Source organism: Mytilus edulis, chromosome 13 (genome assembly GCF_963676685.1).
Source record: "Mytilus edulis chromosome 13, xbMytEdul2.2, whole genome shotgun sequence".
NCBI lineage: Eukaryota > Metazoa > Mollusca > Bivalvia > Mytilida > Mytilidae > Mytilus > Mytilus edulis.
The window spans coordinates 20,135,017-20,152,846 of record NC_092356.1 but is presented as its reverse complement, the minus strand read 5'-3'; the positions used below and the strand labels follow the sequence as shown (position 1 = coordinate 20,152,846).

Sequence of the window (17,830 nt, the reverse complement as noted above, 5' to 3'; positions counted from 1 at the left end):
TATTTTGGCATCAATGGCACTCCATACATTTAGAGGTCATCGTAATACCATTTATTTCGTAGTGTATGAACGTTTCCTCAATCTGAAACTATTCATGTCATGTTTCTCACTTTAAATATTCATTTTGAGCTCAAATACGAACTTCAAAATTTGATATCGGACAAAATTGGGTTTTTTGGAGGGGTGGGCTTACCTTCAAGGTCTGAATCACGGAGTTCAGAGGATTGAAACCTTGACAAATACCGTTAACCTAAAGGCACATAACGACTGGTCGTGTCTATTATCAAAATACGCCGAGGAAACGACTACTTCCGGTTGCAAGTCCAGTTAAAGTTCAAAATTGGAAAAATTCCGAAAGGAGTAAGTTCGGTAAGTGCCATATTTGGCCCCAATTATAAAGTTCATGGTTACAAGACAATAATTGTTTTAAGTTGCCTTAAAGACATGTGAAAAAGTTAAACAGAGCTGTTTTTGTCAAAGTATAATTCTAACACAACGATTTTTACATTCCAAAACGGTCAAGATAAGGGATTTTGGAGAAATTTGACAAAATCAGAGGGATTTCAACCAAATAAAGGACCAGGAAACATAGAGCGCAGGCGTCGACAAGTTTAATATTCAAATAAGACATGTTAAATGTCTTCACAAACATTATTTTAAAAGATGTCGACGTATGCGCTCTATGTTTCCTGTCAAATAACCTTTGGAAATTTACCCATTTTCATTGATTTTTTCGTGAAAAATCAATACGAGTACAACTTGTGACGTCATACTGAAACGCAGAAACGTAAATTTTTAAACAAAATGGCTTATATCCTATCTAGTCAATGTATTAGCTATGATTTATCGTGATATTGGTCAATAAATCCGTATTTGAAATTTACGCTAAAAAAGTGGGCCATTTTAGGACCTTATCGAACATACTCCTTTGGTGAATTTTGGTGCAAATGACCTTCTTTACACTGATGAACCCAGATCAGTTTCACTCCGACCTAACAACTGTTGTGATAAAAGTGTTCACCCAGGTGTCCACGCTACATGTAAACTACAGATGGATGCATCTGTTAGCATCTCTCGGACTTACAGGTCGAGAAAAAGAACGAAAAAAGTTCAAAATTGACGCTTTTTGTACCTGAGGACCAACTTTGGGGCAAATTCCCGACAAAAAAATCTTATTTGGGGCCTTAAAGGTTATCAAGGCCTTGGGATACGCTGGACATCTCAAAATCGCCAAAAAAAAAAATATTTACAAACTTCTATACCCAATTTGTTTTGGCATATATGTGGTCTTAACAACCTTTTCACAGTACAAACTTGTAGAGGACCTTTTTTCCTAAAAAAAACCAATATTGTTTGGAGTACTTACCCATAATTGTTCTTCTGTGCTGATTTTCCCTCCAAAAAATAACAAAGCATATGGGGAAATACCTGTCATGTCGTATACCCATATCTGTAATAAGGTAAATAAATAAATTAAATACAACAATAAACATGTCACATCACTCTATATCAGGTTACAAAATTCTCCTGATAGCTAATAAGAAAAAAATTGTAGGAAATTAAACAATTAATGTGAAATCATTATATATCAACAATATGTGTAAACATAAATCAATTTCTAATAAATTGTAAATGTATATGTGCATTTGTATAAGGTCGATTTCTATCAGACACAGGTCATATGTTGTTTTTTTTCCAAATGTAAAATAGACCTACAAAACTGGAACCATGAGTCAAGTTATATACAAGGGTTAAATAAAATATATCAATGATTGTTGAAGCAACTCATAGAAAACAATTTGCTTTCGCAAATTTTTTGTTCTTCCCTCGCCGGGACTCGAACCCATGCTACTGAGATATCCTGACACCAAATCGCCTGCACTGTAACCGACTCGCCAGACCACAAGACCACCTTCAAGTAACATGGGTTCGAATCCTGGCGAGGGAAGAACAAAAAATTTTCTTTCTACAGATCTAACATTGTTGGGTTGATGTTTAGACAAGTAGTATTTACAGAATGTACACAGCCATGTATCACCATCACTGCTGGTGATCCGATGGATAAATCTGTTGTAGAAATGTCTCTGGTTCAGACGTACTTATATATATATATAAGTCTATCGGGACCGCTACAGTGCAGGCGATTTGGTGTCACGATATCTCAGTAGCATGGGTTCGAATCCCCGTGAGGGAAGAACAAAAAATTTTCAAAAGCAAATTTACAGATCTAACATTGTTGGGTTGATGTTTAGAAGAGTTGTATAATATATACGTATTGCTTGAAGATTTCAATCTTTATAACAAAGCATATGTAAACGTTTATATAATCATAGCAAGCAAGCAAACCAAATTTTTATCCTACAAGCATTAGGAAATTAGCTCTAACCATGCAGGGATTTTACATCATCATAGACAAAACAAGTGTGAGTAGTTTACCTTAGAAGTTTTCATGATTGTATGATACACAAACCACTTGGACATGAAGACTTTCTCATTAGCATTCACTGACTTTGGATGAGCAGCAACCTTCTGACCATCGTGTAACATTAAACTGGGAGATCTTTAAAAAAGAGATACTCATTATGTTTAATTTTAAAAATATCTATATATTTATCTCACCATAAAGCAAACCTAAAGACTACTATCTTATAGTTATAATAATGCTCTGTTTAAGTTCTGGACATGCCTGCCTGTTTAAAGATGCAATACCACCAAATCATAGAGTGATACATCTATTTGCATAAAAAAAAAAGTCTAAATAAAAAGATTGCCTTGAATTTTACCGTTGTAGGAATTTATCTTACATTTCATTGCAGTAAAAATTTGCAGAAAGTGGCCGCATTCGTGTTCATTCTTGATATTGAAATGTAAGTTGTGTTTTATGATAATACATAACATATATAAAGTTCGAGGATGAACACGGATGCGGCCACTTTCATTTCAGACAAAAAAAAATATATATATGAAAAGTGACAGTTTTTGACAAATTTGATAGAATTTTCATATTTAAGCTAGAATCGGAGCATTTTAATGAGTGAATCAGTTACAAAACTTAAATTTTTGTAAAATTTTTCACAAAAAATAATTGATTCAATTGAAATAGACACTTAAGTCTTTAAAAAGTGTTGAACATCTTTCGTCAGATGAACATGAAATTTGATGTCAAAACCGGCCCTTACCGGACCGGACCTACTCCTTTGTGGTTTTTCTGTACCCACGAAATTCATGGACAAAAATTGGTATCCAACGAATATTAATGTATCCACAATACATAAAAAAATCAAGTCTCTTAAACATGTTAAAAGTTTCAGTCAAGGTTCAAATAGATTTAACTTTAACATGTTCTAGTCCTGAATATATTCCAAATGCTACACTGTGAAAGTTTGACAAATCTATCATCTATCCTTTCCAACAGCTGTCAACTTCAGATCTAGATTTATCAATACTTAATAATCATATACAAAATTGACACAATTAATTCTTTATAATAACAATTAAAATACTTAGGTTGCTTTTTGAGCAACTGCATTTGTAAATTTATTATTATGTTCTTTACAAAATACTTTAATTTAATTTGAACTTTTCAGCATTATATTTTTCAATACATACTTTTCCATTGATCGAGGAACGTTTGCCAGTTTAGCTACATTTGGATACAATCCTGCACATATCACAGCTTTTACTAATCCAATATTATCTAAAATGATACACAATATACACAATTTTATTTTTTTATTTTGATAAAATAAAAATGAGAATGGAAATGGGTAATGTGTCAAAGAGACAACAACCCAACCATAGAACAGACAAGAGCAGAAGGTAACCAATAGGTCTTCAATGCAGTTAGAAACTCACGCACCCAGAGACGTCCTTCAGCTGGCCCCTAATCAAATAACTATACTAGTTCAGTGATAATGGATGTCATACTAAACTCCGAATTATACGCAAGAAACTAAAATTAAAAATCATACAAGACTAACAAACAAATGCCAGAGGCTCCTGACTTGGGACAGGCGCAAAAATGTGTCTGGGTTAAACATGTTTTTTGAGATCTGAACACTCCCCCTATCCTCTAGCCAATGTAGAAAAGTAAATGCATAACAATACGCACAGTAAAATTCAGTTCAAGAAATGTCCGAGTCACATATATGTTCACATATCTTTTTTGAATTGACTTTGCAGAGAAATTTTTTGATAATAGTGTGCCTGATAATTAAGTGTTTCTCTAACCTTTACACTTTTGACAAAATTCAATAAATATAGTCAATTAGAACTACAGGGTAGGCATTTTGAGGCATTAAAAAATAGTAAGTATGGAAACTCTTCATACAAGTACTTGTTTTTTTTATTTTGGTCTAATAAACAACTTTAACTCTTATAGATATCGTTTCTTCAATTTCAAGCACTAAAGGAAAATCTATACTTTGGCCTATAATGGTTTACTTTTATAAATTGTGACTTGGAAGGAGAGCTGTACCACATTTTCCTTTATCTATCAATTGTTAAAAAAAACCATGAAAATCTGATGAGTACAATGTTCAGACAATAGCATTACCTGAATTTACATTAACTTCCTTATCTCTAGGATCTCTATTGGCAACAAAACCAAGATCATGTAGTAATTCAGCAAACTGTCTTTTCATATCAGCCAGCAACTGCAAACAAAATAAAAAGGCAGTTATCTTATGATGGATAAATTTTTCTGCAATTTAAAATGCCAACTATAAAACTGAAGGCTGCTTCAAAAATAAATGTATGGGGATCGGAAGGCACTTTTTATTTGACACCACCATGCCTAAATTTTTAATTAGACATTTCCTTTTAATGTCCAAGCAATACATGTATAACCATTACACATCAAATTTTAGTAAAAGTGCCTTCAGACACCACTCTACTTTTACTTTCTCTGCTTGTATAATTATAATAAATTTTAGCATATACGTTTTTGAATGTGAGTATCATTATGATAAAACCAGAGGACCTGAAAGTCTGTCAAATAAAAAGCAAATCTGAGCATTGCCAGGTCTATGCATTATAACATTTTAATCAGGTCGAAAATAACTTTCCCATAATTTTGTAGCCTTGTACAACCAAAAATATTTGAAGTTACCCAAAAGATGTTTTTTTGTTTGATTTAGTAATAAGGTTGCCAACATCATGACATCTTTTCCACGTTCCAATTTTGATATATTGAAGACTGAATTTAAGCTTTATAAACGTGAAGATGTGGTATGATTGCCAATAAGACAATAATCCATAGACCTAGAAGGGGGACAACTTTCTCTAGACCATGCAACACATAGCTGTACCATACAAGGGCCTACACCACAAGCAAGGAGACAAATTCTACAGCATCCACACAGCATGATTTAGTATTATTTTGATGTTATTGTCTTGTTGGGGTTGCGTTTTCATTGATGTATAACTCATATATCCTTAAATTCAAATCTAATATCAAAGCTAGTGGAGATTCATTATCATTCTAAGGATAACAATTTTAGTGGATTTTGTGAATTACTAATCTAAATGTTCAATGATGTGCAAAATTTCTATTGAATTTCTAAAGACAAACCACTTATTAATTGAAATCTATGAAAATAAGAAAACTCCTCAAAATGCATATTAAAAATTGATCCAATAATGACTATATCCAGCAAAGTACTTACTTTTAATGTATTTCCAGATAAAAAGTTGTCGTAGCAGTATTGTCTGTCATTTCCTCTTGCTTTAGATCTTTCCCATCCCTGAAGTAAAATGTTCAATATATTCTTTAGCTATTTTTAGAAACTATTTATTATCTAATTATTTCAACCAAAAACTTGGCTTTTTTGCCTATGTAAAAATGAAAGGATGTTGTATGATTGAGACAGCTATCCACTAGAGACCATATGACGTAGAATTTAGCAACTGTTAATGTACAGACTTCAATAAGAAACCCATACCACATAGCAAGCTATAAAAGGTCTTGACATGACAATTTATGTAAAACAATTCTAAACAAAAAATATCAATTATCACCTTTCTTGCTATATATTGATCATTGAATGACAAATCTTATTCATGTATCATAGTTTACTGCAAGATATGATCACTGATTTACTCTTGAAAGAAGAATTTTCATTAAACCAATTAGCTTTGTTCATATAAATCTCCTTTTTGAAACTTATTTATAGTCTAATCATATGTTTTTTGTTGAAAATATGTCTGTTCTTTTTAATTCAACATTTTTTTGAATTCAATGCCTTGATTTTCTATGTAGGGAGTTATTGTTGAGATTAAACTGAAATATAATTTGCATGGCAAAGTTTTGTACTATTTTTCTATTTAAAATCTTACAAAAAAAATCATTTTTTAAATATCAATTCACAGATACCTGGAAAGCATTAATCAACATGATATGATCGCTTTGACTGCCTTCAGAGAGTCTTACTCTTGTTCTATCAGCTTCTTTCTCTTTACCCTAAAACATATAAAAGACAATAGCATTGAAATAGTTTGTATTCTGCATGGCAAAGTTAAAAAAAAAATTATTACAGAAACACCATAGTCATATACAGTTAACTCTCTTTGTCTCGAACTCGGTTGACTCGAAATTTCGGATGAGTCGAAGTTTTCACGTGGTCCCGAACTTTATTTCATACAAAAGTATATAATTCGACTCCTGATGAGTCGAAATTGGATGAGTCGAAATTTCGGTTGAGTCGAACTAAATTTACGGTCCCAAGGTTAACAAAAGCATTCAAAATTCATTTTTTATCTCGAACTAATACACATATGTCAAAACATGACCTCCGGGATTTAAATGGATTGAAGAAATAATCTGACAATACACGTGTAATTAAATTTCCGGTCACTGACCACTGTATTGATTTATGACATGCTATTTCCATGAGTGTTTACCTAAGATGATCTTTTATAGAATTTTGATAAATAATTAGTGATACATTGTTAATGTTCATGAAAAAGTATTTAAAATGTTTACAAAACAATTAATTTGTGATTTACATTAATGAGCTTGGGTGTGTATAAAGTGAGGATTATGGCTTCCGTTGATGATCACCTAAAAACTACTCAAACGGCGTCTTTGATCTTGTTATATATTTTCTTTTGAAAAGAAAGAGTGAGATAAAACAAAATGAATAGAAATCAAAATTTTCTTAAATCTTTTGTATCCGAGAATAAACAATTTTGTCAGCTATAACCGACCTGAATAACGAAACTATCGATTGGAAACTACTCTCTTGGAAAAGCCATAGGATTTTTTTTTAAATTGAAACACTTGAATAAGTAAAAAAAATGTCATTATAATAATAAAAGACTGACATACAAATACATCGATCTGATACTAGAATATCGATCCCCTTGCCATATTCACCCGTATTTATTTTAGCTTTACCAAGCCAAGCAAGAGTTGTGTCCCTTAGATTGTCGAACTTCCGGTGTTCGTTTGAGTCGAACTACGTGTATCTTGAAATATTTCTCTGGTCCGGCTGACTTCGACATAACCAGAGTCGACTGTAGTTGCATAATCCTTGTTTAAAGCTGAAATTTCATGTAAATACGTGTTGAAATGGCAATTTAAATTTTTTGTAGCAGTTTTATTCCAAAACTTGTAGAGATAACCCTAAATTTGAATAATTGACACAGCCATCAGAATTTGACCTTTCTAGACACCATATTGTTTAATCTTACATTTTACTGTAGTGTTTGTGGACTCGTTATCTTTTTTGTCTTTTTACTGTTTTCATAACTTCTCAACTTATGAATTTCATTACCATTACGGTACCTTCTTTGTTTTATTTCCTTACAAAGAATTACAGTAAGAAGAGTAGAAATAAAACTAAAATTGAGAAAGGAAATGGGGAATGTGTCAAATCGACAACAACCCGACCATAGAGCAGACAACAGCTAGTTTACTATAATATTACTTTATGAGGATGTCCTTTATATATCTTATAACATCATAAATTTACCAGAGGAATATAGAATGCATCTTTAAAACTAAGACTGGCAGCAACAATACAGACAGGGTCTAAACACCCAAACATAGCACCAAACAGGATCATCTTCCCAGATTGTGGGTCCACTGGCATTCTAGCAAGGTGGTAGCCTAGAGGTAATAAGTTCTCATCTTCATCCAAAGCTTGCTGAAATAATACAACTCAATGAAATATAGTTTTACTGTATTTTATAAATATTTCATCTGGAATTTCCAGAGCCAGAGCAAAAGTCAACACAACTAGAGAAGTATATATACAAGTGGAGCTTTATAACCAAAAGGACATAAAATGCATGGGTTATACTTTAAATGGACAGTTTTGTCAGAGCAGTTTCAACCTCAGTTTTTGATAAAAGGCATAATTTGGGAACTAAGAATTAATCAAAATAATCAAAATAAATCAAACCAAATGTTAAAAAATATAAAACTCAATAAATATTTTAGACAAAATAAAATAAAAAAAACTATTTACCAATACACGACAGAACTACAAGATTTATTTGATATATTAATAATACTGTTTGATATTTTGCATTCGGAGGGACCAAACAACAGGCCTTAATACATCTTTACCACTGAAATATATACTCACAAGGTTCTGTAACATAGCAATAGATTTGTGAACAGCTTGTAAAGAAGGTTTCTCCATAGCTTTGTTGATGAAAGGTTCTATTTTGCCTAATTTTAATAACTGAAATAGAAAACATCTGCCATGAAAAAAAAGTTATAAATGTATTCAAAATTTACCAAAAGTGTGTAGTGCTTGTCTGGCATCTCTGTTGTATAAAAATTATACAAATATATACAATGATCTTCAAATAACATCATAAACAGCAACAATTAATAACAGATAATTGCTCATTGTTGAAGGCTGTACAGTCACCTATAGTTGTTAATTTCTGTATTAATTGGTCTCTTCAGGAGAGTTGTCTTATTGGCAATCATACCACATCTTCTTTTTTTTTAAACAGTATGACTTTGCTTTAAACTTTTTAATAATCACAGAATATTATTTGCTTTGTTATGTTCCTTAAGAAAAATCAAACATGCAGTGTATGGGAATATTCACATATTTATAGACCATAGAGTGGCACCAAAAATGCACCAGATTATTATGTTTGTTGTAACTATACATTGATGTCAAAGAAATACAAGGTTTCAGGGTTTTTTTTGCCATTGAAGTGTGTAAGATGTGCCCCATTCACATAAACCCTTCATTTTAGCACATACATACCTTTATCTGCAGGCAGAGTTCCTCTAATCTTGTCCTCAAAATTTCAGGTGGTATATAATCTCTTAATTCAGTCTCTTTTAAACTTGTAAACAGATGAAAACAATGGCCAGCTTGTACTCTATAAAAATAGATTGACATATTTAGAAGAAATAGAAAATATTCTATATAATCATTTTTCTCCTGTCTTTATTTGGCTTTTTTTTTTTAAATCTGATAAAAGAAAGCTGAAATGGAAGGAGAACTGATTCAAGTTCATCTGAAAGATTTCTAAGATGTGCTTTCCTTTAAATATGTTTTGTCATGCTTCATAAAGAATGCAATATTACAGCAGATTCCATTGAGTGTGTAGCCAAAGGTAATATCTTTGGTTAGCTTGCTTGTTAGCTGAACTGTGAAGGTCATTGTTAGGTTAGGTAAACTACCCTCCTTTAAGAATAGAATAGTCCGACAGAAAACCAATCCATCTGTATGTTGGACTATGCTACTTCGAAAGGAGGGTAGTATACCTGACCTAGTAATGACTTCAAGGTTCAACTAACAAGCAAGCTAACCAAAGATATTACCTTTGGCTACACACTCAATGAAATCTGCTGTAATGGTTGTCATTTGTTTGCTTTCTGTCTTATTTTTCTTTTATTATCATAATATATATAAGCATTAATATAAAGACTGTTGGTTTTTATCTTCAGAATTTTGTTTGTAGTCATGCCAAGTCCATTTAAAGCTTACTATACAGTATTGGTTTTGATCATTGTGGAAGGTCCAATGTTGACCTAAAACTGTTTTAATAACCTCTTTCTTTTCTCCTATAATTAAACTTATTCAACATAGATATGTGAAAATCAGATTTAAAACTGTATGGTTTGCTAATATACTGGTATATAACTAACTTCTGTATTATTTTTGTTACAGTAAAATGGATGTTTAAATGTTCAGAATTGAATTTCTTATTGCTCTAATACTGCAGCCTATATTTTTTTTTCTTTGACCCGGATATGTGTTTTTTTTTCTTTCAATTTGTATAACATTTGATTTGGCAGGCAATAAATTCAATCATTTTAAATAATCCTTATTTGTTATTCTTTGGAAAATGACATTTTTTATATAAAAAATGCGAGGATTTTCTTCCTGAATATTGATAGACTTGCACACAGAAATAACTTACCTTCCAGCCCTACCACGTCTTTGTCTGGCGTTTGCCCTTGACACCCATTCAGCCTCTAATGTTGTCATATTCTGTTCTGGATGGAAGTCTTTCACCTTAATTTTACCACAGTCAATGACAAACACGACATCATCTATTGTTATACTACAACAGAAAAACATTAACTACTGTTAATATGAAAATCAAAAGGGATTATTTCCACACTTAATTACACCTTATGTAAGAATCTTGTGTTTTGCTTGGTTGATAGCCAGTGTATTTTTCACAAATTGACTGTTATCAAATGAATATCGTTCATTTTTTAACACTGCCGGGGTATATGCAAAAAAGATATGCCTTTTTTACCCTCTCTACTGTGGTATTTTGCCAAAAAATACTCTATCCGACTGGACGCTTGTAACGTCATGATCATCAATGCGTTTTTGAACGTTAACATTCGGTGTAATTAAACAGATATAGCATGTTCTTGAGGGGTATTTGCGAAAAATATCAGTCTTGAGAATGAATTTCCCTCGCTTGCAAAATTTAACATTCTCCTCGACTGGTTATTTTTCGCAAATACCCCTCCTTAATATGATATATCTGTTCAAAATTCATTATTCACATGTTCAAATATCATAATTGGAATTCGTTTTGCCGAAATATTAATACTGACAGAAATAAAACAATTTATATATGATATTTTTTTTCAGACTATTCCATTAAAATTGTTATGGAAGGAGGAAAGAACTTACATATTCCCTCACAAACAACATGCTGTCTATGACAAGTTTTAAATACATTAAATGGATATAACACCTTAAATGCCCAAAGACCCATTTCACTAAAAAGAAATTCCTAGAAGTTTCTACCCACCCATATCCTTTTAAATGGAAAATCCTTACCTGGTTTCAGCAATATTTGTTGCTATGACAATTTTTCTCACACCAGGTGGGGGTCTGTTAAAGACTTCTTTCTGATTAATGGTAGGCATCAAAGAGTGTAATGGAATAATCTTAAATTTACCTACAAAAAAATTCAAAATAAATGAGGATCTCAAAATGTCAGGAGGACAATTGAAAAATGTATTAAACAGACTAACTGACTGCTAATTTTTGATGGCCCTACTGTGGCCTGTGTCGTTACATCCATGTCCTCAAGTTTTTGGTGGATAGCTGTCTCACTTGTAATCCATTTGTTTTACTTTATTGTTATTCAAAAGTATTTAAATCAACAGTGCTAGGGATGGAAATATATGACCTCATATACTCAATGTAGAGTACGCTTTAACCAATATGGAAGCTTTGAAAATAAAATTTTCAGATTAAGAAGGCTATAGTATTCCAAATATCAATATTCCGATATGAGTACTTTTTCATCATCATACTTAATGAAAAAAATTGTTCTTAAGTCAACTCAATAATCACTGAAAAATTGGACTCATAATGATGATAATGATGAATGCTTGAATCTAGATATAAAAATATCAATGCAAAACATGTCCATTAAGGTGGTACCCAACACCTTCACTAAAATTAATTTGGCTCGTTTAATTTTCACAAAATTTTGGCAAAGTATTTACTTTGACCATTTGACAAAAATATAAAAAAAATCAAAAAATTTGAACCAACCAATTTATCAGAAATATTACACTGGTTATTATCAGTTTGACAAACACTAATTTTGATCATTGAGAAGCTTAATATTCCCTTAACAACCCAACGTAATTAAAATGTTTAGCCGATTTTACAGAGTTATCTCCCTGTAGTGTTAGGTATCACCTTAACCCTTTCAACGCTATACACGGCATATGCCGCGATGACGTACGCCGTTCGCCACTGCTATTCGCGGCATATGCCGCGATGAAAAAGGATTTTTCATAAGGACTCTTAAACCATTCGGTTTTCATTCGGGTTCTCTCTAATTTTTCCTCGTTTGAATCTAGGATATGCAAGGTCTCATTTGCGCTTGAAATCCCGACAATTTTTATAGTAAAATCATGCAGTAGAAGGAAAATAGAAGGAAAATAAAAACAAATATTTTGACAAATGCAAATGGCGGAAATCGGAAACGAAGCTGTAAATATGGAAAAATTTCAGCATTTCCTTGGCGAAACTTACAACGAGGATTAGTTAAAAGGTTTCTTGTTATCTCAATGTGTTTATTACATAAAATTCGTGTGGGAAATATGATTTGATCGATCATTACGAGACGTAGAAAAAGGGGGGAAAACGGAGGTTGACTGAAATTTTTTAGGACGGAGCTATTTATTTGTGCCACGATTACATAAAACGTTATGTATGGTACAATACGCTACGGAATCGGGCAACTGGTGTCTTCTTTACAATATGGCAGATAAAACAACAAAATAAATGAAGACTAAAAGTTGTTTTTATTCAAAATTCAACACAAATGTAATAAATTACACCTGTTAATTACCTGAAAAGGCAGGTAACCTGATAAAAATTTCAGTAAAATAATTGCCTAACATTACAGTTCATGCTCTCCTGAGCATTTTTCATGCAATAACTTTCTCTGTATCTCATATAATAAAAAAGATACAGCAGTCTGAAAAGGAAAATACTGTTCTAATGAATGTACTAAAAAAAAATGCAGCAGCAGCAGCCATTTTTCTATTTTTTTGTGTAGCGTTGAAAGGGTTAAAAGATCAATGTTGCATAAAAAACTTTTAAATAAAAATTGATTACTTTCTTATCAATGGAACTCAGGTTGATAGTTGTTTTTATTAGCAATCATACCACATTTCATCCTCTTATTTTCATAGTACTAATCTATAACATATATAGAATTTGAATAGTATCAACTTTTAGTAACAAGGGTATGAATAAAAGGTGTTGCCACATATTTTTCTATTTTTAGATACATTGTCTGCCTATGCAATCCTTACCTGATGTAAACATTCTGTCATTATTCAATAACTTATGTAATTTACTGATCTGTTCCCAACCAGGAACAAACACTAAGATGGCTCCCTCCTGTAAATAAACAAATAATTATCTGACATTGTTTTAATTACTTTTTTTTCTACTGTCTGTAACTGTTATTGAAGGTACATCATTATTTGTGGGATACCAATTTCAAGAATTTCAGTGGTATACGTTCACAAGGAAGTATATATAACCTTGTACACAGACTTCATCAAATTTACCAAATCAAATATCCATGAAAATAAATGAATCCCCAGTAAATAGGTTCTATAAACAGGATCTGCCTACCCTTCTGGAGCATACAAAGATGTAGTTTAGTCTTTAGTTTGTAGTAATATGTACACTTGTCTTTTTATTGATTTTCATTTTTTGCCATGGTTTCTCTTCGACTTATAAACTTTTATTAGCTTTTTTATATCTCCTTCCTCTTTTTTTCGACTTGTATGGAAATAAAAATTATAGAATGCACTTTGGCATGAAAATACGGATTGTTTGTGTTATTAAAATTTGCTGTTACAAAATGATAGAAATTATTATAAATTAAGGAATGTATCTCCCTCATGCAAAGCTCTGATTCCTTTCACGGATTTGGCTATACTTTTTGGACCTTTTGGATTATAGCTCTTCATCTTTTATATAAGCTTTGGATTTCAAATATTTTGGCTACGAGCATCACTGAAGAGACATGTATTGTCGAAATGCGCATCTGGTGCAAGAAAATTGGTACCGTTAATTTTATTAAACCAACATAAATCAATAACCCTCCTTAAATTGTACAGGAATTTTATTAAACAAACTGTGATTAACACTATTTCAACAAAAATCTTGATTAGAATCTTATGTTTAAAAAAAATATTAATTTTCCTAGCTTTTAAATTTTATGAATTTGTAAAATTTGTAAATTCGTACCTCCAACTTATATACAATGTGTCTGATCAGACTGTGAATCAGGTCCAGGTCTATAAGTTCCAAATCCATATCCTTCAGGGACTGAATTGTTTGTCTGGAGTACCTACAACAGAACGTTGTACAGATAAGATAAGGTCTGTTAGTGTTTGGGCCATAAACGTATTTACACTTTTGGTATTTAGCTGAATCTTGTCTCCGAATGACCTTAGATCTACTCCGAATCACCCTTTGACGTCAAGCAACAATCACTTTTAAATTGTGACGTCAAATATTTTAAATTATGATGTCAACGTATACAGGAACCTGTGTGATTTTACGTAATGGCGGAAAAATTTCCATACAAGTGTAAATACGTCTATTGGTCTTGTTGTATTGTGTTTGCTTTTCAGTTCAAACCATAATTGCAATTTTGTTTTGAATAATATATAAGATATTTTTGATCAAACAGTTTGCTTAACAGGTACTAGAAGCCTTTTCAAATAATACTCCAAGTATGATACTAATTATTTTAATATTAAATAAATAGAGAATAATATACATTGACATGGGACACAGTTGATACCCCTGATTGCATATACAGTTATAAAGTGGCTTAACACAGAAAGTGTTCAAGTGGCTACCCAAAATTCTAACTTGATCTGTGTTTTGTTGTAATAAGCCGTGTGTATAATTTCATAAAAGTTGTTGGCAGAAAGCTAAAGTTAGAGAAAACCAATTTTGGGAGATTGGTATGGATAAAAGGACATACCAATGGGTAACACTAAATGGCCCCTTCTGGTGATGACAGGGGTATAAAAGTTAAAGTTTGAATTTATAACATTGTACACATCCAATTAAATGGATAGTAATTTACTTTTAAATCAAGATTTGATGTGAGACATAAAAAGACCCAGCCATGAAAAGAAATAAAGAATATTTTAATCTATAACTATCTAAAAATTCAAGAAAACATTTCAGTTACCCTTCAAGATTTCTGCACCAGGCATCCATGTTCCATTGATTCAAGTCTGCTTCGTCCCTGTCCTGTTTGAATTTTGGTCCATGACGAACCTTCTTCTTTTTAGCTGGAGGCGGAGAATACCTAAAAAAAGTTTTCTCAATTGTTTCATATTTCTCATGTCTTGGCCTTTCTTTGCTGACTGTATGTTTTTTTTTTCATTATTAAGGTGGCTCGGGCCTATTCAAAGTTTCTATCAGAAGTGCCGTATTTTTTGTTATTTTATTCTTTACAGAAAGTGAATCAAATTGGTCGAAAAAAAATAGGGGGTCACGGACCATTTAAGCTCAAGATTTACTTTTAAACAGGTATGTGAAAGGGACCATTTTTCAATGAAATGATAGGGAAAGTAGTGTTGACATATTTTTATCGGAATATAAAAAAAACGCTCCATGACACTTGTAACTGTAATATAAAAAGCTGAAATATAATTTCAAAGAATGAGCAAATATAAAACATAGGTCACCGATAAGGAAAAAAAAATAGTTTGCCTTAAAACCCAAATTTTGGCGGGAAAATGGTGAAAATAGGTGAAATGTCATTTTGACCCTTTAACAAATACGGATAATAACGAAAATATTCTATTAGTCGCATTACAACAATGATTTAACATTTTTAATCAATCAAAATATTTAAAAAAATAGTTCCGCGCCACCTTAAGGTCCGTACCATTGCCTATCATTGCTTACATCTATTGTATTTGAACTTTGGAGTATAGTCCTATCATTTGCAATCATACCACATCTCTTTATTTTTACATCAGCAATAAAGAAATTTAAAAAAACATTGAGAAAAGGGAATAAAATCAATTTAGTAGGACCTGAATATCTATTGGTATAGGGTAAAAACAAATAACAGTTCAATTTTTTGGCTTGAACACTTTTTACATGGGCTTTTATCTAACAAAACCATATCTTACTTTGTCATCTCTAAGACATCTTCCAATCTGTATTCTGTAACTGGGAAGGTAAAACCTGGGATATTCAACTTGGGACAATTATCTGGAAAAGAATGGAAAATTTGCTAAGATTATATTGCATTTAAAAACAAATCAAATATTTAGATTTTCAAGGTAAAAAAATTTTTTTCTTACTATTATTTTGATTACAACTTATGTGGATATTTACTCCCTGAGATTACTGCCAAGCAATTGGACAGGGCTTTGGTAGCTACATAAATGTTATGTGCATATAATACAGAGATGTCTCACATGGCATTTTCCTAAAATAATTTGATAGGAATATGCAAAGTGGCTTTCTTCATGGAGAAATTTTGGTTTATTTATGGCATGTTTGAGGTTTAATATTTCCAAATAATTTGCAAAACTTTGAACGAAAGGTGATTTTGTTCAATCGCTTCTTTTGTAAAGCATTTCCTACTGTGTAGACTTTATACATTTAAATTGTATATTATTTTATCAGTGGCAGAAAGAAGCACATATTTTTCTTTATACCAATACAACTGAATGCACAAAAAAAATCAACTGTGTACAATTTAAAGCAGTACACAATCGATTGAAAAAAAGGGAAAAGAAATGGGGTTAATGTGCTTGATTTTTTATTTTATTAGAACTAAAAGCAGAAAACCTCATTTCTAAAAGCAATATAAAACATTTTTGTTTTTTTGGCTTTCAGTGTAAAGCCCACCTGATGTAGGTGAATCCAAAAATGTATGGTGCACAACTGAAATCGCCTAGGTGTACAACCATGTGCATTGAACTAGTATATTTATGTTTGAACTGTTTCTTTAACATAACATTGAAAATTTCTAGTCATGCATACATAAATCTTTAAAAAAATACCATGAGACGGAATATTCTACTATAACATACTAAAATACTTTGAAAATTGCTCTGCATTTAATGTTGCACTCATCAATATAATTTTCAAATCTGGTCGCTTTGGTAACAAATCTTTCAGAATAATCATCAGGAAATCTGACAACAAATCTCTCTCATGAATCTCATCAATTATAATGTGACTGGCCCTGATCAAGGATCTGAAAGATAAACAAAACTCCTATGACTCAATAGATTATTCAAATGAGCTTCTTATGTCTTCTTAGCTCATGTTGCTTTCTTACCAACAATGACATTTCAGTTAAGTCTTGTTTTTCTTTTTCTGATAATTCTTATGTGATTTTCAGATCTACCAATACTTGAATGAGATTGGTCAATTAGTATTTCATTCTTTGGTTTACACTTCAATAGATCATGTTGCTGCAACTATTTCCATCATCCATTTAAATACTGTACATGTCAATTTCAATTTGGTATATCAATGTGCTATACATGAAAGAATAAAAATGATAAAAAAACAATTGCTTAGGTTGAGAATTATGAAGATTATACAAATTTTTTACAGAGGTTATTCACGTGTAAACTGGGCCAATGCTGTCACAAACTTTAACTTTTAAGAATATTTTTTGTTATTAAAAATTGTTTTCCATCTCATGTAAAGATTTAAAAACAATACTTACGGGTCTGATTCTAGGTATTTGATTAAAATACCAGTTGTACAAAACAGTATAGAGCCTTTACTTCTTGGGGTTTCTCTAAAATATAAAGAAAATTATATAAGCAAACCTGAAAACTAATCAA

General features: G+C 31.6%; 1 protein-coding gene across 1 annotated transcript in view; it reads right to left on the bottom strand.

Annotated features, from left to right (window-relative positions):
- The window catches only part of LOC139500995 (ATP-dependent DNA/RNA helicase DHX36-like), a 36,102-nt gene that overhangs the window by 2,137 nt on the left and 16,135 nt on the right, over positions 1–17,830 (bottom strand). Inside the window, exons 11-27 of the mRNA XM_071289934.1 lie at positions 17,710–17,784; positions 17,063–17,229; positions 16,151–16,232; positions 15,196–15,315; positions 14,235–14,337; positions 13,286–13,373; positions 11,283–11,403; positions 10,399–10,542; positions 9,234–9,351; positions 8,592–8,690; positions 7,974–8,147; positions 6,374–6,460; positions 5,667–5,744; positions 4,556–4,655; positions 3,610–3,697; positions 2,437–2,560; positions 1,367–1,450 (exon numbers count right to left, since the gene is read on the bottom strand). Coding sequence (XP_071146035.1) covers positions 1,367–1,450; positions 2,437–2,560; positions 3,610–3,697; positions 4,556–4,655; positions 5,667–5,744; positions 6,374–6,460; positions 7,974–8,147; positions 8,592–8,690; positions 9,234–9,351; positions 10,399–10,542; positions 11,283–11,403; positions 13,286–13,373; positions 14,235–14,337; positions 15,196–15,315; positions 16,151–16,232; positions 17,063–17,229; positions 17,710–17,784 — 1,852 coding nt within the window. The remainder of the gene's footprint in view (positions 1–1,366; positions 1,451–2,436; positions 2,561–3,609; positions 3,698–4,555; positions 4,656–5,666; positions 5,745–6,373; positions 6,461–7,973; positions 8,148–8,591; positions 8,691–9,233; positions 9,352–10,398; positions 10,543–11,282; positions 11,404–13,285; positions 13,374–14,234; positions 14,338–15,195; positions 15,316–16,150; positions 16,233–17,062; positions 17,230–17,709; positions 17,785–17,830) is intronic.